Below are 26,392 nucleotides of genomic sequence, written 5' to 3'. Positions count from 1 at the left end.
CACACCATCTTATATTCAGAAAGATTTTTGCCTGTGGATGTGTTTCATATCCATCCTTTGTAAAGTGGGACCACCACCAGTTCCTCATCTGTTCATCTGATCCTGAGCTATCTGAAGGATGTAGAAACAAGTTGTTTTTTTTGTAATTTTTTATTTTTAGCTTCATTATCAACCTGGATCACCTGCACCTGGCGCGTGCCTTCTCTCTCTCTCTCTCTCTCTCTCTCTCTCTCTCTCTTTCTTTCTTTCTTTCTTTCTTTAAAATCTTTACAGCATTGATATTTTTATTTCTTCACATAGAGAAAAAAAATTGCAAATGTTTAAGGGGAAAATTGCACATGCACATTGCATGAGACTGGAGCATGCAAGTGTACAGGTAGCTGTTTAAAAAGATTTTACCCTCTCTCTCTCTCTCTCTCTCTCTCTCTCTCTCTCAAGAAAACAAACAAACAAACAAAAAAGATCTAAAAACAACAATGACATTTGGTTAACACCGACGGCAGCAGAGATTTCTTCTTTTTTTTTTTGCACCGGCTGCATCCAGTACCGATTCAGAGGAAAGGTAGAGGAGCGTGAAAAGGTGGGTGACAGAGAAGGAGAGAAGGAGAGAGTTTGAAAAAGATAGAGAGAGAGAGAGACAATGGCCGCGATCGCGAGCTCCCTGATCCGTCAGAAGCGACAGGCGCGCGAGTCAAACAGCGACCGGGTTTCGGCGTCCAAGCGGCGCGCGAGCCCCAGCAAAGACCCGCGCTCCCTGTGCGAGCGCCATTTCCTCGGCGTCTTCGGTAAAGTCCGCTGCTGCAGCGGCAAGAAAAGACCCGTGCGCCGGCGACCAGGTCGGTCTTCGGTGATATTTCTTTAATGCATTTGTTATGCGAAAGAGAAAAGGGGTAAAAGAAAAAAATCCACCTGTTTATAAATCACGTGTTGCGTATTTCCAGCACGAGATCCACAAACGCACGTGCTAGTAAAAATAAATAAATAAATAAATAAATAAATAAATAAATAAATAAATGCATGATTTACTGATACAAAACTGTTCAAATACATATGATTTATGGTTTATGCATTGAATGCAATAATGCCCAGATTTGTGTCTTATTAATGCCGTGATATCAAACGATCTTTCCTTCTAATAAATCATTGTAATATCGGTTCTGAATCATTATTGCTTAATGAATTAAAAATACATTTGTGCATGGATTGTGCAATGTTATTATTAGGAGTATTTTTAAAATCTGCAATAATGGATTGTATGTTATGTCTTGATGCAACAGATCCTTATTTTAATTTTTTTTTTTTTGCTGGATCTCAAAAGGGAAGCTGTGCATGCATGGCATCACCTGCCCTCTTTGTGCTCTTTAGAATTCACCGTACAAAGTCGCCACATAAAGTTTGCACAGATGCTGTTTTAAATAGTGCAAAAGTGCTATTTTGAAAACAGCCAGGCAAAGTGGCACTGCAGTGCACCAAGGCTCCCTTAGATGAAACATTTTAATGGTAAATGTTTATCACAGAGAGAGAGAGAGAGAGAGAGAGAGAGAGAGAGAGAGAGAGAGAGAGCGACAGAGCACCTTACTGCAGTGTGGGGAGGGATTTTGCGATCAGTTGCATCGATGAGCATGGTCTTGCTGCCCACAGAGCTTCGCCATCATCTTTTTTTCTTTGCACAGAAAAAATGGCACGATGCATATAAAGGTGGGGTGGTGGGAAAGAGGGTCGGGTAACATACTGCTTTTCTTCACCTCCCTCAAATATCAATTGCATCTTATTATGTACCACAACTTAAGCAGTGCAGAGAGAGAGAGAGAGAGAGAGAGACAGAACTGCCTCCACCTACCCCAGAACTCAACACATTACAGCACATTTTTTTACAAAAAAAAAAGAAAAGAAAGATAAAACAGCTGTTGCTGGAGATTCTGTGTGTAAAAATATACAATGTTGTTTTTCCTTCTCCCTGTAAGATGCGCCCTCGAAACCTCCACAAGTGTCCCGTAAGGGCATCAGGCTAGGTCAGTACCTCAGCCTCCATCAGTGTGCTTTGTCTTTCTAGTCACCACTCCATTTCGATCTCATGCCGTTGTCGATCCTTTTTCTGCACTGGGGAGGGAGGGGGCTAGCACTTGTATTATAACAGCAGCTGCCTCTTGTCTGGTCGAGTGTTTTTTCCTCTCGTCCCTATCCATGTCCCCCTGTCCTTCCTTGCTCCTTGTTTGTCTGGACCTCGTCCACTTCTCCTTCTCCTTCTCCCGCTTTTTTAGAACCTCTCCCCTCGTCCTTCCCTCCCTCCCTCCATCCCTCCCTCCCTCCACTTTTTTTAGGCAGTCGACTGTTCCACCTTTTTCCTCCATCTTTTCTGTGTGCCACTTCTCCTTTGTTATTTATTTCCTTTTATTTTCTTTTATTCGCCCCTGGTTCTCGTATGTTCTGTCCTGCATTTCTGTAACGTCGTTTTTTTTAACGAGTGTCTCGCCGTGAGGGCTTCCCTGTGGGGAAATGTGCCGTGTGCTGATGTTGTCATGTTTTCTGGTGACTTCAGTAGTGCAGGTGTTCGTTCGCCATTTCATAATCATAACACCATCTGTCACCATGTTGTACCCAAATATAATGTCTGTTTATGTAATGGGGCTGTATTAAACATTAGACATGATGCACAGAACATGAAAACCACGGATTATTACTGAGGATGAATCACTTACATACAAACACACACACACACATCTCACACAAACACCCTAAAGATTGTCATGTTGTCCTCAGGTTAGGGTCATTTCCTCAGAGGTGCCTTTTATTTATGGAATAGTGCTTTCATTGCCAATCCTGATGGGCTCATTGAAGTGATTGATAGTTCTTTCCACCTGTTCCGACACATCTCCGTCTCCACCGGATAGATGGAGTCCGTGATGAATGGCTGAGCTGAATTTTTTTTCTCATCAAATTTCTCTGATCTTGACCATCCTCTAAGGCTATGAGACTTCTCTGTCTTCATGCCTGCCAAGTCACTCCCATGATACCTTTCACTCCTCACAAACCCCTTTCACTCCCCAGCTCAACCATTCTGATCACACTTCCCGGTCATCTCCATCAGGAAACACCAGTCATTGCAGCAGGTGTTCTCCTAGTATCCTTAACGAATGATAAAACAAGGCCCTGATTAGGGAATACCCAGTAAAATTTAATAATATGTACCGTATATAGTCATAGAACGCAAGCCTGCACACTTCAAACTCTCCCTTTCACATAAACCTAACACTTGATGCGTTTGATGCATTTAGTTGAGTCAGGTGTTAAACATGGGTTTGTCTCCGGGTGCATCTCTTTCTTTTTGTCTCTCCAGAGCCGCAGCTGAAAGGGATTGTGACCCGGCTGTTTAGCCAGCAGGGCTTCTACCTGCAGATGCAGCCGGACGGAACCATTGATGGAAGCAAGGACGAGAACAGCGACTACAGTGAGTACAACCTTTCTTGGGTATCTATCACATCTGGTTGCACCAGTAGGAACTTGAAAATGATCCTGGATTCATTTCTTTGAAGCACATTTAAACTCAGGGCTGTAGAAACCATTGGGATTATCAACTGGATCATCAAATATAGAATTTTTAATTGTTAATAATATATGCTAATAACCTGGGCTCATATTCATGAACATTCTTAGTGTAAAGAAAGTTCTTAGAAATATGGGCATTTCCTCCTAAAATTAAAGAGAAGATCCTAGTAAAGATAAAAGTTCTTCATAAAGCATCTTAACCCTTAAAAGAGCTCATAAGGGTCAAAAAGTGTTAGGAGTAGTGAGTAGTACTTTTAAGAGGCTTAAGAGTTTCTTAATCAGAGGAGAAAATGGCCGAAAGGTGAAGAGGGAGAAGAAATGTACATTTACATTTACATTTACATTTATTACATTTATAACATACAGATGTTAGAACATCTCTGATATGATCGGTCACCAACGTAATCCCTACACCATATAGTCTCTAATATCTTAACATAGTGACAAAGTGAAGGTTTATAATAGACCAGATTTTAAAAGTGCTCATATTTTTTTATTGGACAACCAATCACAGCCTTCGAAAGAATGTGTCATACCTATTAACAGGTTAAGCCCCGCCTCCTCTCGGAGATAAGAGTTGTTGCATTTTCCTCGTTCGGAGTTGCTCTGAGATCACCGAGGTCCCGAATCACTCATTTTTAAGCTAAATTAGGAGCTCTCTGAGATCATTCTGAGAATCTTTATGAATACAGGCCTAGGCCTACTTGTAAAATCAACAACACTCCAAATGATTAGAAAACAACCCAAAATACCTTTACACGAGAAACTAATAGAAGATAGAGGGTGAGAATCAAACTGTCCAATCAAAGTCCATATTACCGTATTTTCCGCACTATAAGGCGCACCTAAAAGCCTTAAATTTTCTCAAAAATCGGCGGTGCGCCTTACTGTATGTGTGCACTGAGTTCCAAAAATCTGTAAAAATGTTGTTGTGCGACTTTGGTAAGCGCTCCGCTTCATTGACTGTCGGATGATTTCCCGCTGACACAGGGACGTAATACATACACTACATACGCTGGCAGCGATAAACCAATCAGAGAACATTACATACTAATGTACATAACATAATACGTACAGTACGTACGCTTACCTCCGACAAGCCTCCGGTAGGTAGGTATACTACCGGTATATTGCAAAACAACATTTGTTTCTGCCTAACCATTATGCGCGCCACACTCCAGTCCAGTAGGTGGCGGTAAATGCACCTTACGTTGGTTTGCCATCCGCCAATAAAAATCAGAAGAAGACAACATTTGTTTGTCTAAGGACCCCCGAAAATGGCACCAGTGAAGAGACATGCTTACGAGGCACAATTCAAACTACAGGCTATCAAGCAAGAAAATGAACAGACAGTAGATGAGGACTTTGATGGATTTGTGGGAGAAGATTGATTAAAAAATAATGTGTGTGTATTGTTAAATAGTAGAATAAAGTTGAACTAAACTCACTGTTTTGCTTCCGTTACCTTTTTTGTAGACCGTATGTTTTCGCATGCGCCTTATAATACGGTGCGTCTTATGTATGGGTTAAGTACAGAAATAGACCCTGTAATTGAGACTGCGCCTTATAATTCGTTGCGCTTTATACTGCGGAAAATACAGTACTCAAAGAGACAGACGACAGAAGCGTACATTTTCATTCGCAATTGTTTTTTCTTTCTGTTTGAAGGAATGTTACTGAATAAACTATTTTATTCAGTATGTTTGGATTTCGGAGGAAATCCGGAGCAAATAGATTTTGACCGTCAGTGGTATAATCCCACCAACAATCTTAGTGATTTATAGTTTTCCGGTTTCAGGTTCCAGCTGTGTACAATTAAATAAATTGTGGATTAATTAGAAGATAATAGCTATAAGATTAGAGAATTGTTGAGTGCTTGGTTTTGTTTGGAGAGTTAGCAAACGTGAAAGGTGGTAGGTTGAACATAACGCATACTGTATTCATACACAGCTTTCCATTATGTGCTGAGTTTTGTTGAACACAGACTCAGTGAAGAAAAAAAAAAACAAGATTCGTGCAATTCTTCATTCGAAAAGATGAGTCATCCTTCCTCTGGGGACTCACCTCTAACCTAAGAGCTAACATCAAAGAGGATAAAACAGACTTGCACAAAATGGCCATTTTTTCATGGATGCATCTCCTTACCATATGGCAGAAATAGATGGAGAATGTAAAACAAATTGTCTTCTGGGATGTCGAAAAGCCTGCCTATCTGTTAGACACAGTTCTTCTAAAGAAAAGCAGACTATTAATCTTAGTTACAACAGTAAGAGTAGGTGGATTCCCTCAGGAACGCAGCGAAGGCACAACCTTCACACTGAGAACATTTGGACTGTTGAGGATTCATCTCCCCCTCGAAGGGACCAGATCAAAAATAAATGAACAGTAGTTTTACAGAGTCACCTAAGCAATCTCTGCTTCTCTGACTGACTTTGGTGCAAAGTAGGGAGAGACACTGCAGGGTGTTATAATGGTTTGGAGGATGTTTACAGAACTCTGGGTTTCCTAATGGTACCCATTACAGGGCACAATAACACCCTTTACAGACGATTAAACTGGCCAATCAGGTACAACACATGTCTCTGGACTCAGGAGGAAACCAGAGTACCCAATGAAAACCCCTAAAGCACAGGGAGAATATCTAAACTCTGAACATACATGGCATAGATGGGAGTTGAATCCCCAATCCTAGACACGCTAACCACTAGGCCGCAGGTTTAGTAACTTAAAATAGGTTAAAACAATGGAAAATGGGTTGAAACAGTCGCCTGTCTCGAATCTTAAAAGATAGATTTTTAATTATTTATTGGGTACATTTGTTGAGGAAACATTGGATCAATAGTTTGTTCAGAAAAAAACTAAGGAATGAGAACTTGAACTGACAAGTAAAGCTATACAGTATGAAGCTTGTCCTGCAGGGAAATGGTGGTGGAATCTCCTCACACTATTCTTTAGATCTCCTGAGCCGCAAGCTTTCACCTGTCAGACGGTCACATAGCTGGGAGAGAAAAGTAAATAATTCATCCTGTAAGACCCAAAAATATCCCAACCCATTTGTACTATGAATAATTCTAATAAAAGAGGCCTTGCTGTAGAATGGAAGAGAATGAGGCAGCCAGAATCAAATCTAGACAAACTTTGGCATTCATGACCAAGCAACAGTGTTGATCGTCAAAATGGGTAAGCAGAACTATAGATTACGTCCACCTTGAAATGATTGACCTTTTGAACCCTTGATTGTGATGATGAGAAAAGTAATGAATTTTCAAACGGCCTTTCTGTCAGAGCAGTCAGCAGTTCAGGGGCAGCAATGCGTTCTGCATACTATATGTGCCCTTCTTGGCATTGCTGGCACTTTAAATGAAAATCAGGTCTTGAAAGCAAATCATTGTCTAGATAACGCTGGAAAAACCAAACAGTTTAGTTCAAGGTCAGAATGTTTGGGGACTTTCCCTGTAACATGCATTCTGGTTTCGAGCCTGTGCATTGATTGGGTTATTTGCATTGCCTGTTAACCAGAAACGGTGTCAACAACCGGGATGCACTTATTTCCAGGGATTTCAGAATAGCGTAACAGATATTGCGTCATCGGTTAGGCGTGGTCTATTTGATAATCTAACCCTAACCCTAACCATAACCGTAGTTTTTGGTTGTTTATTTGTTTTTTAAAATAAATCTACCTGTGGGGGGGCATGGTGGCTTAGTGGTTAGCACGTTCGCCTCACACCTCCAGGGTTGGGGTTCGATTCCCGCCTCCACCTTGTGTGTGTGGAGTTTGCATGTTCTCCCCGTGCCTCGGGTTTTTCCTCCGGGTACTCCGGTTTCCTCCCCCGGTCCAAAGACATGCATGGTAGGTTGATTGGCATCTCTGGAAAATTGTCCGTAGTGTGTGATTGCGTGAGTGAATGAGAGTGTGTGTGTGTGTGCCCTGTGATGGGTTGGCACTCCGTCCAGGGTGTATCCTGCCTTGATGCCTGATGATGCCTGAGATAGGCACAGGCTCCCCGTGACCTGAGGTAGTTCGGATAAGTGGTAGAAAATGAATGAATGAATGAATGAATGAATCTACCTGTATGACTGTTTTGTCCTTCGTAGTACGCTCTTTATTTTGAAAGAGGGCGTTTTTCCAAGACCTCTGGAAACACGCCCACTTTACGTCGTGGTAACGAAACCCCTGGAATTTAGTGAATGCCGTCAAACAACAATAGCAAATGATGCTTCATTATATAAACTGGTCTATGATGACTTCTGCAGTAACTGTGTCTGTTTAGCAAGTCTAGAAAATAATTGTACTGTGATACTAATGTATAATAAGATTGAACCAAATTTCCTTTTATCAGAGTCCAAGAAAGCAAAATTAACCGTGCTGTTTAATAGGGAGGGATGGCTTAATCTCTCTCCTGTCAATCCGCGATGTCATGTGTGTAGGTTGAAAAGAAGAATTGCCTGGCTAAGTGCATGTCAAAAGGAAGAATATGCTACCTCATCCTTCCTCATTTACTGTGATATGATCGGAGAAAGCTGTCTAGTTCCTGGGTCATTCCTTTAAAGCAGCGGTGTCCGATCTTATCCGGAAAGGGCTGGTGTGGGTGCAGGTTTTCACTCCAACCAAGCAGAAGTTACACCAGAGTCTACTAAAAGCCAAGAAGGTATGGCTTCTGCTTGGTTGGAATGAAAACCTGCACCCACACCGGCCCTTTGTGGATAAGATCGGACACCGCTGCTTTAAAGCAAATGCATAAGCACCACCCAGACAAGGTATTGTTTACACTGTATATTCTTCTTATAGAGGGTGTGTGTTATGTCACAGATCAGTGAGGTCAGCAATAAAGATGAACCCACACTACAGAAGGTTTCTGATTTGACAGGAAACATGATTGACTGACAAGAACCGCAGAGACACCCTCTTGGACATCAGTCTATGTTCCAGATCCCAGGGATATCCCCAACCCAACCCAACCAAACCCAGGGGGATATTTAATTGACAGTTGCCAGAATTGTTATAGATTAGCCAAATATTACAAATTGTCCTTACCACTGTTTGTGTCTGATTTCAAATTTCAGCCTAGGCATAAAATGTAATAAAAAATTAGCTGTGGCTGTTACTAAATGTTCCTCTATCTGCCTTTGATGCCAGCAATTCGGTGACCTTGACTGCCCTGCTAATGGAACTGTAGAGTTTTCAGTCATTAATCATGACTAATATAAGTTTCTCATGGTCCCCAGCCAAGTCTGCTCTGCTGATTGTGAGTCTGGACAGCATGGATAAGATCCAGCAGGGATGCAGAGTTTAACGATGGACTGAGAGGCAAAGCAGCTGACACTAGCTTTTTTGAGTGCTGTCTTACTAACAGATTTGTCAGAATAGAACAGTTATCTCATCCTGACCGGAGACGGTTTCCTAGTGACTGGTATCGAATCGTTTAAAACGGAGCTGAGTTAAACATCTATATCGAGAAGGTTTTATTTTCTTTACTAAAATATCATCAACATAGACATGAAATAAAGCTGTAATTTTATAGGAGGGTGTCCTAACTAAATACAGCTGCAGATTGTGTTTCTCAGCACCAATTACAAAAACCTGAGACATAACCAATCTTCAATTTAAGGGCAATGATTCCACCTTAATAGCTTTTTTTTTTACTAAGGCATACACAGTGCTTGCAGAATTTTCCAGAAGCCCTCCTGCATGGGTTTACCTGCTGATGCCCTTGTCATTGCAGAGCAGTCGAGCTGCACTGAGCATCTTTCCATCATAAGTGCAGATTCTCCTTTAGAAAATCACCTTGGACTAAAAAAGTAGAGAACTTTCAGAGGACAAAAACAGTCTTATCGGAGTCCAGAACCTCAAATAGGTGCTGGTGTGTCGGTGTATGTGAAAGTTGTAAAGATAATAAAGAGAATAATACTTTAATAGCTAATGTGTACACATGGATTGGATTATGCTTTACTTTTAATCACTTTGAATTAAACAATGGCTTTGGAGTAAAAGTGAAAGGTGTCTATGATGCGAGTGTGTTCTTACTTTGTGCTCAATATTCCTGTGATATAAAGATCGGAGGGAAGAAAGGAAGGAAGGAAAGAAGGAAGGATGGGTGGATGGATGGATGGATGGATGGATGGAAGAAACAAAGGAAGGAAGGCAGGAAGGAGTGGGGGCAGAATGAAAAGAATGAGGGAAGGAAGGGGGAATGTAAGAAAGGAAGCAAGGAAGGAACTAAGGAAGGAGTAAGGGCAGAAAGAAAAGATTGAGGGAAGGGAGGGGGAATGTAAGAAAGGAAAGAAGGAAGGAAGGAAGGAGTAAAGGCAGAAAGGGAAGAATAAGGTAAGGAAGGAAGGAAGGAAGGGAAGGAGGTAGAAAGGGATGAATAAGGGAAGGAAGGAAGGAAGGAAGGAAGGAAGGAATTGAGGTGGAAAGGGAAGAATGAGGGCAGAAAGAAGGAAGGAAGGAAGGAAGGAAATTAGGTAGAAAGGGACAATAAGGGAAGGAAGGAAGGAAGGAATTGAGGCGGAAAGGGAAGAATGAGGGCAGAAAGAAGGAAGGAAGGAAGGAAGGAAGGAAGGAAGGAAGGAAAGTAGGTAGAAAGGGACTAATAAGGGAGGAAGGAAGGAAGGAAGGCAGAAAGGGAAGAATGAGGGCAGAAAGGAAGGAAGGAAGGAAGGAAGGAATGGAAGGAAGGAAGAATGGTAGGGAGGCAGAAATGAAAGAATGAGGGCAGGAAAGAAGAAAGGAAGAACAGAAGGATTAAAAAAAGGAAGGAAGACAGGTAGGAAAAGAGGCAGAAAGGAAGGAAGGAAAGTGTATGTTCATAAATGATGTTAGAATCCCTGCATTGGTCAAAAAAAATCATCGAAAAATGAAGGTCTAAGTTAAATCGAGAGAAAACTATCACAATCCTCTCTTTTCTTATGACCTTTATTCATACAACAAAACACATCCACCTGCACTGTACAAGATAAACAGTATGAACTGTCATCATGTCCTTAACCCTAATCTTTAATATTAAATTCACACGAGTTTACATCAGAGAAACAGAATCTGTAGCTCAAACTCCAGCGCTGGGGATGTTTCCTTGACTGAACGGACCCCATTTTAATCAAATCTTTCTTGCTGCGAGTTATTGATGTGTTTTGAGGATATAATATCCTGTTAGGGCCAATTTATGTCCTGATCTAACAGAAAGGGATTGCTATGAGATGAGATTGAATCACCTCAGGGGGACAAGTGCAAGTTGGCACTCGTTCAGGGTGACTTATCAGATCCGGCAATAACTTTTCACAGCTTCCCAAATTCCCAAGATAAATGTTTGTAACAGTGTTGTATTAAAATTTGCTGAGTCAGCTGTGTGTCATCTTATTTGCAGGGACTCCATCTAGCACCCAATTATCTAATGTCCCACCTGCTGTTTGCGTTTCTAGCCCTTTTTAACCTCATCCCGGTCGGACTGAGGGTGGTAGCCATCCAGGGCGTGAAGGCTGGCTTCTACATTGGCATGAATGGAGAGGGCTTTCTCTACAGCTCGGTGAGTGTTGCTTGTTCTCCTTCGTCCACCTGCATGTGAATTATTTATAAGCTTGTAAGTCTACAGCACCCGATTATTTATCCGATAAGTGCACATCTTCGATACCCTCCCCTACCCTCCGTATGCATTCATTCCTTTGCTATTAGCATACCCAGAATCTCATTAGCATAAGGGAAATTTATACAGTATATAAATCCCTGCTTCATACTTATTATACAGTGATGCATCATGGTTAATTCAGTGTCCTGGGGTTCTGCTGCAGCAAACAGTGCAGTCTGGGTAACTCATGGGTTAATGCTCCACCAGCCAGCTCTATCCCTGTGGGCTCTCTCTGAGTTATGGTGGATGACAGGCATACGCTCTTCCTTCCTTCTGCACGCCGTTCCAACGCTCGAAACTCCGGAGCGTGTCGCAGTGAGCTACGGCCCTCGACGACTTATATAATGGTCCGTCACAAAACCCTTTAATCCAGTTAAAGAATATCTGAGAGAAGCAGAGTAATTTCATTTCCCGTAGCTGCCGGGTTGCTATGGATTTAACGCTTTGATCAATATGGGGAGTAAACCGCGTGTCTAAACCATCCCGGGAACGCCAATCCATCACGGTCACCTAATGAAGTCGCTATCGGATACGGTTTTGTCAAGATCGATTCATGATTGTGAAGACGAAAGAGAAGAGAAATATGTTACGGGGCTCGAGCGAGGAAGGAGAGCATGTAACTGTAACTTTTGAATGTAGTACATTTGAGAGAGAGGGCATGAGTTTAAAAATATAATAAGGAAAACTTATAATAACTGAAAACTGGAAAAAGAGAAGTGAATCTGTGAGGGATAAAATATCATACTGTTACAGGAAATGAATTAATTAGGCAGAGGGGAAGGAAGGAAGGAAGGAAGGAAGGAAGGAAGGAAAGCAGGCAGGAAGGAAAGTGCTAGTATTTATGATTCTCTAACATCCTGAGGTGTTTTATTCCTTTTATACCACAGAAACCTGCTTATGATTTTTTTTTTATTGTCAATTTGTTCATTTAAGACAAGAAGAGAAGGTTCATAAATGACTCATTAGAGCTGAATAACACCATATAAAAAATAACAGACACATATAGAAGACGTGTGTTGGGAAACGAATCATTAAACGGCGTCGTACGTCAGAATGACGTCTCAGGATTTATTCCTCAGCCCTGAAGAGAATCGTTGTGTATAGTGAGACCGTGTGTAAAACTATGGGCGTTTGATTACGACGCCGACGTGTTTCAGTAAAGGTTTGGCCTTTGTACGGAGTGTGTGTGCTGCTCGTTCGTGTTGTTGGCAGAGTTGCAGGAGACTGAAGCACTTCATGCTAATGAGGAGTCACTCAGCTCATTTTTATTATTTTTTTATTTTTGCTCAGAAATTCAGCCTGTCCTCTTATTGTGTGCTTGGCAGCTGAAACACACTTTACTCTCGTTATTGACTGGGCAGCGTTTTTACTTTGGGAGATGTTTATGGGTGTTAGATTGGTTTTAATGCTCTTTAACAAAAACCTTGTCTTGTTACTGCAAGTGAAGTCCAGCAGTCAGGCGATTCCTTAACTAAGAGGAAATGATTAAATGATCAAATCAACAGGTCAAATATATATATACTGTATATATATAAAGAAAGATGAGAAAGAAAAACAGGAAATGGGTGAAAAAACTGACTGAGAAAATTGAGTGAGTAAAGAAAGAAAGAAAGAAAGAAAGAAAGAAAGAAAGAAAGAGGGGTGGATAGATGGATAGATAGAATAATGGAAAGAAAAACAAAGAGAGAAGATGAAAGAAAGAAAGAAAGAAAGAAAGAAAGAAAGAAAGAAAGAAAGATGGGTGGTGGAGGGATATACAGAATAATGGAAAGAAAAACAATGAGAGAAGATGAAAGAAAGAAAGAAAGAAAGAAAGAAAGAAAGAAAGAAAGAAAGAAAGAAAGATGGGTGGTGGAGGGATAGATAGAATAATGGAAAGAAAAACAAAGAGAGAAGATGAAAGAAAGAAAGAAAGAAAGAAAGAAAGAAAGAAAGAAAGAAAAGATGGGTGGTGGAGGGATAGATAGAATAATGGAAAGAAAAACAAAGAGAGAAGATGAAAGAAAGAAAGAAAGAAAGAAAGAAAGAAAGAAAGAAAGAAAGAAAGAAAGAATGAAAGAAAGAAAGAAAGAAAGAAAGAAAGATCAATGGATGGATGGATGGTTGGAAAGATGGAAAGAAAAACAGAAAGAGAGAAGGATTTGAATACCAAAAGAAAGAAAGATTCTGTTCATTTTACATGTGTGTAACTGAACCTTTCCACTAATCAGTTACGTTCATTAAGACTCAGTTATTCGTTTAAGGAATCATTTAAATCATTTAAATCATTTGATTCATTTGAATCATTGATTTATACAGAGATAATACAGGGATCTAAAACATTTCCTTAGGTCTGGATTCCTGATGGTCATGTAAGAACCTGTGTTCACTGAGTGTGTGTTTTATCATTGGGGTTATTTTGTGTATTATTCGAGATTCAATTTCAGTCATGAGCAACGTTTTGAGGTCGTCTTAGAAACAGCTTTATTTAGCTCTTAGAGACCCCCTAAGGCACCGTTGAGGTGAGACCCACCACCGCGCCCGTGCCCATCTGTGACCTCGTCTCCTTCAGACAGAAACTCGTTCTGTTCTTGCTGGGCGGCAGGTCAGGTATCTTTCTTCCCCGTTGCTTAGTAACAAACCAGCCAATCCGGAGTGTGCATGCCTATGCTGCAGAATCAAAATCTCGGCGTGTGAAGAAAGTTCAGAAGAACCTGGTGCCTCAGGAGGAAGTGTAAGTTTCACAGTTTTAGCTGCTTTGATGAGGCAATCATGATATGAGAAAGAGAGAAAGAAAGAAAGACTAAGTGAACCCACAGGAGGAGAAAAAAGATTGCTGAAATTAAGAACGGCTCAAGAGGAGACTTAAAGTTGGATTATAAAGCCGCATTTCCGCTTGGTTAGTCCATCTCCATATTTGCTCCTCTGGGGCTCGTAGAGCACTGTTGCGATTTTATGCTTCACACCAACAGGACATCAATTTTTGTGTGGCTCCTCTTTAGAGGTTACTTTATCGGCCCACGTTCTTTCCACACGGGCAAATTTCATCATCTCCTCCTCCGTACTTCACATAATTCGAATTCATTTAACATCCCGAGCAAGCGATCTGATTAGTGCCGTGTTGATGCGGTGACTCGCTATGCATAAAGATTCCGCTGACAAACGATAATAACCCTCATTAAGTGTCTGATCTCTGTTGGAAGATGAAAGATTTAATTAAGAAGTGGTCAGAAAAGTTCACGGTAAGGTTGAGAGGCTTGGGTGCTGAGCTGTGCGGGTTCTTCGGCACACTGACTTCGTACCGTGGCACTACAGTACTTTTCTTCCGCTGCTATCTGAGTGTCCAACTTAGAGATGTGACTTTTGTTCCTTCTGGGTTTAATCACTCAGGAACGGTGTCCTGCTATCATCGAGCTCATATTGTTTGCGACTCCAACGCGTTTTCAGGAACTCGGATCCCACCACATTTTCCTAGCTGTGAGAGAGCAACAGCTTTCATAGGAAAATAACCAATGACAGCGTGAGATAAAGCGGACATGCCGTTACTTCTGTTACAACCCCAGAACTTGTAATGTGTTTGTGGTCACGTGTATTGTTATGAGCATCTGCAAATCAACTTCCTGTTATCGCTTACATTACATCACTCTGTCTTTTTTCCTTCTGTCTCGAAGCCATTAAGGTGTCCTGAAGGTGCCAGAAAGCTTACGGTTAAAGTTTTAACCTCTGACACCGAAGACTCCAAAATATCAACCTTTATATATCGCCGCTGTCGGGCGGAAACCTCGTATGTCTAAATTTGGTCAATCTCATATTTTTTCACATATCGATGCTATTGGTCAGTCCCCACGTGGGTCTGTTATTTTTACAAGTTATTAACCAATCTAAAGTCTTGAAAATAGCTTGAGCGCAAATCTCATAACTCCATTGGACACTTCAACTGTCCACCTCTTCCTCACTCCGTGGGAGAGCTTCGCGGCATATTTCTCCTCAAGAAGAGTCGCAACGAATCAACACGTCTTCTGAGGTAAATGTCTTCAAAACACTGGGCTCAAAGAAAAAAAAATCTTGACCCCCGCTAGTTCTGGTGCTCGTCTGAGGACAGGAATTTAGCGCAAGACAATCCACTGCAACGCGGACTAAACCCTGTGCACTGCAGATAAGGTACGGTGTTTTTTTAATTTCCTGAAAAATAACGGTTTTGGAGATACGAGGATTCCGCCTTACAGTGACGATATGAAGCATCTGCTATAGAAACAATAATATTCAGTATTCGCATTGATATAAACCATTACATAAATCATTACTTTCAGTGCTTCTGTTATAGAGAATGAATCAGAATCAGCACACTTATAAACAGACCAACTTACTCACTCTCCCTCATCTTCTACCGCTTATCCGAACTACCTCGGGTCACGGGGAGCCTGTGCCTATCTCAGACGTCATCGGGCATCAAGGCAGGATACACCCTGGACGGAGTGCCAACCCATCACAGGGCACACACACACTCTCATTCACTCACGCAATCACACACTACGGACAATTTTTCCAGAGATGCCAATCAACCTTCCATGCATGTCTTTGGACCGGGGGAGGAAACCGGAGGAAACCCCCGAGGCACGGGGAGAACATGCAAACTCCACACACACAAGGCGGAGGCAGGAATCGAACCCCCAACCCTGGAGGTGTGAGGCGAACGTGCTAACCACTAAGCCACCGTGCCCCCAGACCAACTCTAACATTTATAATCAAACCAACTATTTTCTTTTATTTCTTTAAGCCTTTTTTAGAGGAAGATTTAATAGGGTTAGCGCTGTTAGAATGCTACAGCTATTCGCTTAGCAACAGACACCTGATCAGAAACCAAACGGCGTATGAAAGCTTCGATTCAGGTGAAAACCAGGACGTAGACGACTTTGTAGATTGGCTCAGACGACAAAACGCAGAACATCACAGAGTTAGCGAAGCGGATAGTCGGATATCATCGAACGAACAAAGTTAAAAAAGTTAAAAAAAAAGATGAGAAAGCTGTGAAAGATAATAGAACGTGCTCGAGTGCAGAACCGCAGTCCTGAGCGTCTCTAGATTTATCCAGTCAGGAATGCAAAATGTTTTAATAATGCTTATTATTTATAGTCTGATACAACAATTACTGTAGCAGTTTAAAGAGCAATCCATTGGAGGTAAATTCAAGGTCGTGTGTGTGTGTGTGTGTGTGTGTGTGTGTGTGTTTGTGTGTGTATGTGTGAGACTCTCGAGAATGACCACAATCTTCTGCTAATAATTGCTTTAAGCCTGTAAATAGGTTACACACCAGGTGCTTGGCCCATGCAGCCTGCACCAGACGCAACGCTCAGAAAGCTATACATCTTACTGCCAATGAGCAGGTTGTGTGTTCTCCATCGAAATGGCAAACATCTACACAACGTCCTCTAAAAGCAGGACCTTTCATAACTTCTAGACACATCTCACTTATTTTACTCACAAGATCTTTACTTAATTAAAGCAAACCCAAAGCAACACTTCCTTAAATTCCTTCCCTTAAAATCCTCAGGATCGATCCTGAGCTTGGGTTCCTGTCGCTCTGGAATTTTTTCTCCATGTCCTAGGTTTTATTTAGGAGCTAGATTTTCTCTAGAAAATCATCCATAGATTCTAAATCGCTGTGTGTTAAAGGGCGCGTGACAGCCGGAGTGTGTTTTTCCGCATCATTCCCGGTATTCCCGAGATAGACTCCGGATCCTTGACCAGACAACAGCTTTTGCATGATGATTGAATCTATATTTATGGACATATTGCAATATAATTAATGTACCCAATGGGTACATTTGGGTTCAGTGCTGTAAAGGTGATCCAGGAAGTAAGAGAGTTCCACGGCCATTGCTAATAGCTGGAAGCGCCTATAACGGCGAAGGAGCCGAGAATGTTGGGAAGGTTGGGTTGACATTGAATCCAGGCCAAGAAAGAGGGAGGAAGAGGCACTAAGTTATGTGTGACATTTAACAAGTCTGATATACAGTAGATTTGATAAGAGACCGACCAGTGACTGAGACAAGTGGATCTATTCATTTAGCATGAGAATAGAAGCAGAACGTCGAAAACTAGTATAATATCTTACCTTATAAAAGCCAAACTGAGAAGAGTGAAGTATCCACAGAGACAATCACACACACGTGTTCTCTGGAGTCCAGGGAAGAAGGTGCGGGTTTCAGGCTTAAGGAGAAGTCGTTTTTTTTTAATAAATTTAGAAATGAGGCTAAACATTTTGGGAAATCAGAAAACCGGAAAACCATAAAAGGAATAAGGAAGTAGGCGGGTCCACCCGGAAAATACTGGGAATTGGGACAAGCTACGTAAAACAGACAGGAGGAGCGTAAATCTTAAACTTGAAAGTAACGGGAAATTGGATAGCACTCGACTGCACCACGCCTGGAGGTTCGGTGTGTTCGCTGACTTTAGCTGCTGAGGACAATTTTCTGAAAAAGCTTATCTTTGAAGATTTCTGTTTGACTGCAATAAAGCTGGGACTTTGCTGATCTCATCCTGGCTTGTGAAGTCTATTTTTCTTTGATTATTTTATTTGGCTGTTCGACTGAAGAACTATTGGTAATTGACCAAAACCAGAATCCACCCGCTGATGTGTGGCCTCGGAAAATGGCTCCGAGTTCCGAAACTTTCCGAGTCTAAAAAGTGTTAAGTTCCAATTCATTCATTCATTCATTTTCTACCGCTTATCCGAACTACCTCGGGTCACGGGGAGCCTGTGCCTATCTCAGGCGTCATCGGGCATCAAGGCAGGATACACCCTGGACGGAGTGCCAACCCATCGCAGGGCACACACTCACACTCTCATTCACTCACACAATCACACACTACGGACAATTTTCCAGAGATGCCAATCAACCTATTATGCATGTCTTTGGACCGGGGAGGAAACCGGAGTACCCGGAGGAAACCCCCGAGGCACGGGGAGAACATGCAAACTCCACACACACAAGGTGGAGGTGGGAATCGAACCCCCAACCCTGGAGGTGTGAGGCGAACGTGCTAACCACTAAGCCACCGTGCCCACTGTTAAGTTCCAATTAATAATGCTAATTTTTTTTTTGATTGATTCTTTTTCTATCTTACTTTACTGTAGTTCAGGATATTTTCACGCTACGATCTTTTGTATTTTTTAAACTCCTAATTTAATTTTTCTTCATCAGGTCTATTCGTGCCCGGCTCTCGAAAACGTTTTTTCCTGTTTTAAGCGAAATTTCAAACTATATTTAACTCGCGATACAACAACATGCCCTACATTTGAAAACACTCATGCACTAGAAAAACAACACGTGAAGTGTTCACGTGTTCACAAGCTGTCTCTAAAGGAGAAGTTCACGTGATCTTTCTCCGTCCAATGAGCTTTATATATGACTGTATATATTCATACAGACTGAAAAACCTGCCGTTTGTTGTTTTCCAATGTAATGTAATGTAACAGAGGTTAGATTTGAATTGACGTGAAAGGTTTTGTGTGTAACTGCGGTGTTGGTTTGTGCTGGTTTGTGTTCCTGTGAGGTGTTTGTGTTGTTGTTGTGCAGCATTAAGAGCAGGATTGCGTGGGGTTTCCGTTCTCGGCTTCGGAGTTCTCCTCCATTATTTATGACACGCTTGATGTGTCCTACTTTGTTGCACAGCGGTAATCCCAACTCCCTCTCTCTCTCTCTCTCTTTTCCTCTCTCTCTCTCTCTCTCTCTCCCTCTCTCTCTCTCCCTCTCTCTCTCTCTCTCTCTCTCTCACTCTCTCTCTTTCCCTCTCTCTCCCGCTCTCTCCCTTTTCTCTTTCTCACTCTCTCTCTTTCTCTCTCTCTTTTCCTCTCTCTCTCTCTCTCCCTCTCTCTTGCTCCCTCTCTCTCTCTCTCCCCTCCCCTTCTCTCTCTACTTTAAATGCGTCTATCTTTGACTAAGCACAAGTGCACCTACAGCCATATATCAAACCTGAAGCTCGAGCCACTATACGCTCTCATTTACACAGCTCTGTCTCATAGCGAGATTAAAATGCACTTCAGCACACACTCCCACTCACACACACACACACACACACACCTCCGTCTCCATTTTTCTCTTTGGCAGATGACGGATTTTCAGCCAGTGCTCTAATTAGACGTGTCTCTGAGGCTAGCGTGGAACACGTTCACACACACATCACCAACTCTTCCTGGATGCCAGATCTACATCTCAGCAACTCGGCTCTCAGGGTTAATTATGTTAAAGCTAATGAAATCCAACTGCAGCGAGCCTGACGTACCGCCACGCTCACCATCGAGAAGCGAAAGCGCTAGAAAATGCCTGAGTTTAAAGGAACAGTCGGACATTTTAAAACCTGCTCTTTATGTAGTTGTGTGAAGAACAGAACGCTGAGCTAGAGGGAAAGTCTGAGCACAGATACTGAATCCTGTTAGCATTTATGGGTAAAGAGGGAAAAGTAGCTCCAAGGAAAAAAGGAAAACACCCTGGACGGAGTGCCAACCCATCACAGGGCACACACACACACTCTCATTCACTCACGCAATCAAACACTACAGACAATTTTCCAGAGATGCCAATCAACCTACCATGCATGTCTTTGGACCGGGGGAGGAAACCGGAGTACCCGGAGGAAACACCCGAGGCACGGGGAGAACATGCAAACTCCACACGCACAAGGCGGAGGCGGGAATCGAACCCCCAACCCTGGAGGTGTGAGGCGAACGTGCTAACTACTAAGCGACAGTACCCCCGTTACAATATGTTGTTCTAGGTAAAAAATTGTTTTGCATAAAAAGTAAAAAGCAGTTCTGCATTTTCGAAAAAGAAATTGAGCACAAAACATTTTTTCTGGATAAAAAGTATTTCTTTCAAGGAGTAAAAAGTTTTGTGTTAAATATAAGAAAAAAAGGTCAAAGGTAAAAACTTCTTAATCTTTTTAAAGGTTCCCTTCCACACAAAACCTTTTTACTTGTATTTTTTGATATGTGTTACGTCCATATGTGTTTGTGTTGTGTCGTGAATGTGAAAACGAACTGTTACCTCCCCGGTCAGTTCTAGCCACTTAAAAGAAATAAGGGGAGAAATCAGGTCAGTTGGAAAAGCTGCTCAGTGTGACGTAGTAATGATTGAGCTCATTACTATTCATGAGCTCTCCCACTTGAGACCGCGCCCCCAGAATTCGTGTAGCTCAGTGAGTTTCCTATACAGCAAGGATGGCTGAACGTCAACGGGCTTGTGAAGAAGCCGTTCTGCCGCAATTCAAGGTGATTGTAAACAAATGTCCTCTAGCCTAGGCTACTTATTGTGTGGGTGAATGAATAGTCATGCTCTCATATCCTAGCGGTTAGCCAATCGGAGCCAAGCAGCATAGCTCATTTGAATATTCATGAGAACTGGCGCAAATCGAGCTGAGTCTTCCTGCAGGCTTTCTATACCACACTAGAATGGCTTGAAACAAGGGAACCAAGGCATTATCTCCACAAGTCCATGGTAAACTTCAGACATTACCACAAAAGTTATGGCATACGTGTGGCAGGGCACCTTTAAAAAGCATTAATCGTTCCGTAATAAAACCTTCACTACACATATTTATTACAGATATGAAGGAAGTAATTAAGCTAAGTACAACGCTGAAGTATTCTTTTAATTCCAGGCTTTCCTGATAATCTTCCCGGATCGATCGACGGGGTGATAGAAAGCTATTTCCCAGGGCCGGGTCATTGATTTTGCATCCACAAGCTCATTAGTAAACAACATCCACTTTATTTTAGACACCAGCTCTCTGATTTACACTCCATCATTTATTATTTTGTCTTTTAGTGCACGAGGATGTACAGTAAGAAGGAACCTTCTAGTCTTCTAGTCCCTGTTCAGTCACGGAGGCAGAACCGCCTCGGTGTCCTTCGGAGTCTTTCAGTGTGATTGAAGCGAGCGTCTAGACAGCGTCTGTGTGCTTGCGGTCCGCCTCTGTCCTAGCGCTGCCTCCGGAATAATAACGTCCTGTCAGACGGATTTCAGCAATAAACGATTCATCTAGCTTAAGCAGAGCCGTACTGTTAAATTCACGTCCATTTATCTTCCTTCCCGAGTCTCTCATAGTCAAACACGTAGGCCTTTTTATACTCGTCTCGTCTCTGTACGCTGTGTTCGACCCTGCCGCCGTCGTGCCTTCTTCCTTCTCCCAGCGTCTCGTTTATCAGCGTCATCAATTCCTCAAGTCATCCTCAAGAAACTGATCCGAACTTTTTTGTCCATTTCTTCCATTGTGCTTTTTCTTACCAAGCCTCTGATCTCGGGGGTACGGTGGCTTAGTGGTTAGCACGTTCGCCTCACACCTCCAGGGTTGGGGTTCGATTCCCACCTCCACCTTGTGTGTGTGGAGTTTGCATGTTCTCCCCGTGCCTCGGGGGTTTCCTCCGGGTACTCCGGTTTCCTCCCCCGGTCCAAAGACATGCATGGTAGGTTGATTGGCATCTCTGGAAAATTGTCTGTAGTGTGTGATTGCGTGAGTGAATGAGAGTGTGTGTGTGCCCTGCGATGGGTTGGCACTCCGTCCAGGGTGTATCCTGCCTTGATGCCCAATGATGCCTGAGATGAGTGAGTGAGAGTGAGTGAGTAGAAAATGAGTGAGTGAGTGAGAGTGAGTGAGCCTCTGATCTCAAAGGATATTAATTATATTAACACCTCATCGTTTTTATGTTAAATTATTTTCTCGGCAAAATTAATACGAGATTTTTGTCTTATTCCTTTTAAGAAAGTGAAAAAAAAAAACAGTGAAAAAAGTCTGGTGAAGGAACCACAGTTTGTAGCTGCTATAATGTGAGTGATACCAGGAACTAATCTGTTCCACAACAGACAAAATGTCCTACACGAGTAAATAAACACAATTTGAGGCGTCTTTGCCGTCCACCGCCTTGTATTTTTGTGTCCCCTGATGTTCTGGATGCTCCGAGACTAGATGATCTTCCTGACCTCAGGCTTGTGTATGAGAATGTGTCTGTAAATAAACGCTCTTGTTAAAGTGCGGGATGTTTTAGATGAATAACATTTGATGACCCGTTAACCAGGAAAAGATTTAAACTGAAGGCTGAATAAAATCTGGAATGAAAAGAAGTTTCAGGTCTTTATTGCTTCTGAGTTTCCCAAATGGCTTTTTGGGTTTTTTTAACATTTGTACAACTTTCTAGTGTAAACCTCCTAAATGGCATAAAGAGAACTGCCTAATTTCACAAGCAGACCAACTGTCTGTCTGCCTGTCTGCCTGTCTGTCTGTTTGTCTGTCCATCTGTCTGTCTGTCTGCTTGTCTGTCTGTCTGTCTGTCTGTCTGCCTGCCTGTCTGTCTGTTTGTCTGTCCATCTGTCTGTCTGTCTGCTTGTCTGTCTGTCTGTCTGTCTGTCTGCCTGCCTGCCTGCCTGTCTGTTTGTCTGTCTGTTTGTTTGTCTGTCCATCTGTCTGTCTGTTTGTCCATCTATCCATCTGTCTGTGTGTCTGTCTGTCTGTCTGTCCATCTGTCTGTCTGTCTGCCTGTCTGTCTGTCTGTCTGTCTGTCCATCTGTCTGTCTGTTTGTCCATCTATCCATCTGTCTGTGTGTCTGTCTGTCTGTCCATCTGTCTGTCTGCCTGCCTGTCTGTTTGTCTGTCTGTCCATCTGTCTGTCTGTCTGCCTGCCTGTCTTTTTGTCTGTCTGTCTGTTTGTCTGTCCATCTGTCTGTCTGTTTGTCCATCTATCCATCTGTCTGTGTGTCTGTCTGTCTGTCCGTCTGTCTGTCTGCCTGCCTGTCTGTTTGTCTGTCTGTTTGTCCATCTATCCATTTGTCTGTGTGTCTGTCTGATTGTCTTTCTACCTATCTGTCTGTCTGCCTGCCTCTCTGTTTGTCTGTCCATCTGTCTGTCTGTTTGTCCATCTATCCGTCTGTTTGTCTGTCTGTCTGACTGTCTGTCTGTCTACTTGCCTGTCTGCATGAGTGTCTGTCTGTCCGTCTCTCTGTCTGTCCAGACTCTTTGTCGGTCTGGCTGTCTGTCTCTCCGTCTGTCCATCTGTCTGTCTCTCTGTCCGCCTGTCGCTCTGTCCATCTGTCTGTCCATCTACCTCTGTCTCCGTTTCTATTTGTTTGTCCGTCTGTCTGTCTGTTTTTCCATCCCGTCTGTCCGCCCTTCGCTCGGATCCGAGAGGAATTTGAATGAAAGCAATTTTCAGGTTGTCCTCGGCTCCGTGCCTCCCTGACCGTGCCTGAGAGGCTGCGCTAGATGAAAAATGTAATTCATCACACTTCCATTACTGAGCAAACGCTGCAGATTGTTTTTGTCCTCCCTCTTTCTCTCTCTCTCTCTCTCTCTCTCTCTCTCTCTCATCCCTTCTGTTCTTTGTTGAAATTGCATTGTTCTTACATGTTGGCTTTCTGAATGAAGAAAGCTCAGGGATTTAATCAGTGTTATGCTCGTTATGTAAATGTTACTCCTGGGATTTGAGAAGGAATCATTTCATTAAGTGTTGATAATGTGTTAGACCTGTGATTAGTAAGGGATTAGTGATAACAGGCTTAAAATGGGAGCCTTGTTTATTAGCGCAAATCAGTGTCGTCGTCTGTACCGATACGCAGGTAGCATCTGTATTCACACTGAAACAGAAACAGGATGAACAGCAGGGGAGATGAGACAAGAGACAGAAGCAGCCAGGTATAACAGTGATCTAACAGTATCACAACAAAGTCGGAATTACAACTGGGAATTTCTTTAAGCTCGGAGTTTCTTGCGTCTGAATAAAAATCTGAATAGAAAAAGTGAATAAATATCATGAGGCTCTCATTCCCTACGTATTAACTGTTCATCTTTCTCAGTGACTCAGTGGATTGTGTGTGTGTGTGTGTGTGTGTGTGTGTGTGTGTGTGTGTGTGTGTGTGGTCAAATATAGGACTTTGGGTTCATTATCTATACCTCAAGTCCTCTAAAGCAACAATGAAGAACAAGACACACTCGAGACCCAGCTAACGGTCACGACATCTGCTGCCTGACAGCCACACACACACACACACACACACACACACACACACACAGGTCCTGTATAACCCCTACTGATCACACACGCTGAGCCGTTGTCCAGCATGGACTTCCCTCTGGGATATTTGCCCTTTCTTTCTCTCTTCTCTCACTCCCTCTCTTCTCTCACTCCCTCTCTTCTCTCACTGTCACTCCCTCTCTTCTCTCACTCCCTTTCTTCTCACCCCCTTTCTTTCTTACTCTCTCTCTCTCTCTCTCTCTCTCTCTCTCTCTCTCTCTCTCTCTGTTCCCCTCTTCTCTAACATTCTCTCTCTCTCAATCTTTCTCTTTCTCTGTTGCTTCCTTTCTTCTCTCCCCCTCCCTCTTTCTTGTCCCTCTCTCATTCTCTCTCTCTCTCTCTCTCTCTCTCTCTCTCTCTCTCTCTCTCTCTCTCTCTCTCTCTAACTTTCTTTCTCTCTCGCCCTCTCTCTCTGTCTGTTGCTTCCTCATCTCTGCTCTCTCTCGCTCCCTCTCTCTTTCTCTCTGACTCGTTCTGTCTCACTATTCAAACCCCCCCCCCAATCACCTCCACACCCACAGCCCGAATGGAACAGCTAACTCATTTTTATTTGATTTTGTTTCCTGCCCTACAGGAGATGTTCACTCCCGAGTGTAAATTCAAGGAGTCTGTATTTGAGAACTACTACGTCATCTACTCATCCACCATGTACCGGCAGCAGGAGTCGGGCCGAGCCTGGTTTTTAGGCCTCACGAAAGACGGCCAAGTCATGAAGGGCAATCGTGTGAAGAAAACCAAGCCTTCGTCACACTTCCTGCCCAGGCCTATCGAAGGTACTCGTGCTCCTCATAGCACTCGAGCACAACTAGCGAATAAAAGCTGAGAGACGTTTTAATGCCACGCTTATGAACGATGTCACGTCTGATACTAAACACAATCACAAATGATAAGTTATGAAAAAACATTGTCCGGTTTTCCCAAAGGTCATCAACATGGAGCCCCTTCAAGAAGGAACAGTGCATTTGTTAGCTAGTTATTGATCAACTCGTCACGATTTAACCCTTTTTGCAGTACACTGGCTGTGAAAATCCACTTATAGGACAAACAAATGATTTTATCACCACAAGTCTGATCTAAAATCAGTCAGGCTTCCAGTCTGACAAGTTTTTACCTCAGAATTTTCTAACATCTTGAAATCTGAGCTGCTTTTTAGACGAACAAACACTCGGCGTATCTCAGAGAGCAGAAATGGGTTTGATATCAACATTTACTCTGAAGATACGAACATCTGTGTGATCATCTAGAAAAAAAACTGAAGCAATACAAATACTTAAAGTCCTGAGTGTCCGTCAAGTCCTGAAGCCAAACAGGAACAAATTTATTTGTATTTATTAAAGATTACGTTACTATAGAAACGCTAACATATTAAAAGGAGATCTTAAATAGAAACCTGGGATTTCTAGCTGCACAAACGTCAGACCTGCTAATCCAATCAACTCCTTTTCTAGTGACTAATCAGACTCCATAGTGCTACTGGAATCTGTATACTTATTACTTGATTTGTGTTTTTAATACAGAAACGATCTGATAGTTTGGTGTTGTTTTGTTCCACAGTCTGCATGTACCGGGAGCCTTCGATGCACGAGATCGAGGAGAAGCATCGCTCCAGGAAAAGCTCAGGAACTCCAGCCATGAACGGAGGCAAAGCGGTGAACCAGAACTCTACATAGCAGGACCTGGACACGCAACAATAACAACAACAACAACAACAACAAATCCACACACACACACAAAAAACACACACACACACACACACACATCACCTGCTGAAGAGAACAAGCCTTCAGAAAAACACTATGGAACTCAGCGCTCAACCGATACGACCAAGTCTCACCTGTGAAAAGTGTTCGATACCAAGACATGCTTTCGGAGGAGGAAGGGGGTGTGAGGAAGGGGGAGGGGCTTGACTCTGCAACCGGGAAAAAAGCCGCCAATCAGGGCTCGAACTCTCCTTTTATGCAATGAATCGATGATGATGATGGCGATCTGAATCAATACTGTGTATAGAAAAGCAAAGCGGGCTTTAAAAAGTTCTCTCTCTCTCTCTCTCTCTCTCTCTCTCTCTCTCTCTCTCTCTCTCTCTCTCTCTCTCTCTCTCTCGCTCATGTGTTAGGATTTCCACCTTCTCTTGTATTATTAGTATTGAAGACAACAATATCTTCTTTATCATCCTCTTGTTTTT

The 26,392-nt window shown here is 42.6% G+C and overlaps 1 protein-coding gene across 2 annotated transcripts; it reads left to right on the top strand.

The window, feature by feature from the left end:
* Window positions 1-26,124, top strand: fgf12a (fibroblast growth factor 12a). Of its 2 annotated transcripts, XM_060867602.1 has the most exons (6): window positions 1-836; window positions 1,965-2,012; window positions 3,338-3,448; window positions 10,966-11,069; window positions 24,785-24,983; window positions 25,765-26,124. In XM_060867602.1, the coding sequence occupies exons 1-6, from the start codon at window positions 641-643 to the stop codon at window positions 25,878-25,880; spliced, it is 774 nt and encodes a 257-aa protein (XP_060723585.1). In that variant the 5' UTR covers window positions 1-640; the 3' UTR covers window positions 25,881-26,124. The 2 variants fall into 2 exon arrangements, with proteins under 2 accessions (XP_060723585.1, XP_060723594.1); XM_060867611.1 differs by lacking the exon at window positions 1,965-2,012.
* The last annotated feature ends 268 nt before the right edge of the window (window positions 26,125-26,392 follow it).

The sequence above is a fragment of the Tachysurus vachellii genome, chromosome 1 (genome assembly GCF_030014155.1).
Source record: "Tachysurus vachellii isolate PV-2020 chromosome 1, HZAU_Pvac_v1, whole genome shotgun sequence".
Lineage (NCBI taxonomy): Eukaryota > Metazoa > Chordata > Actinopteri > Siluriformes > Bagridae > Tachysurus > Tachysurus vachellii.
Note: the sequence above shows the minus strand (reverse complement) of the source record. Positions and strands in the feature narration are given on the sequence as shown.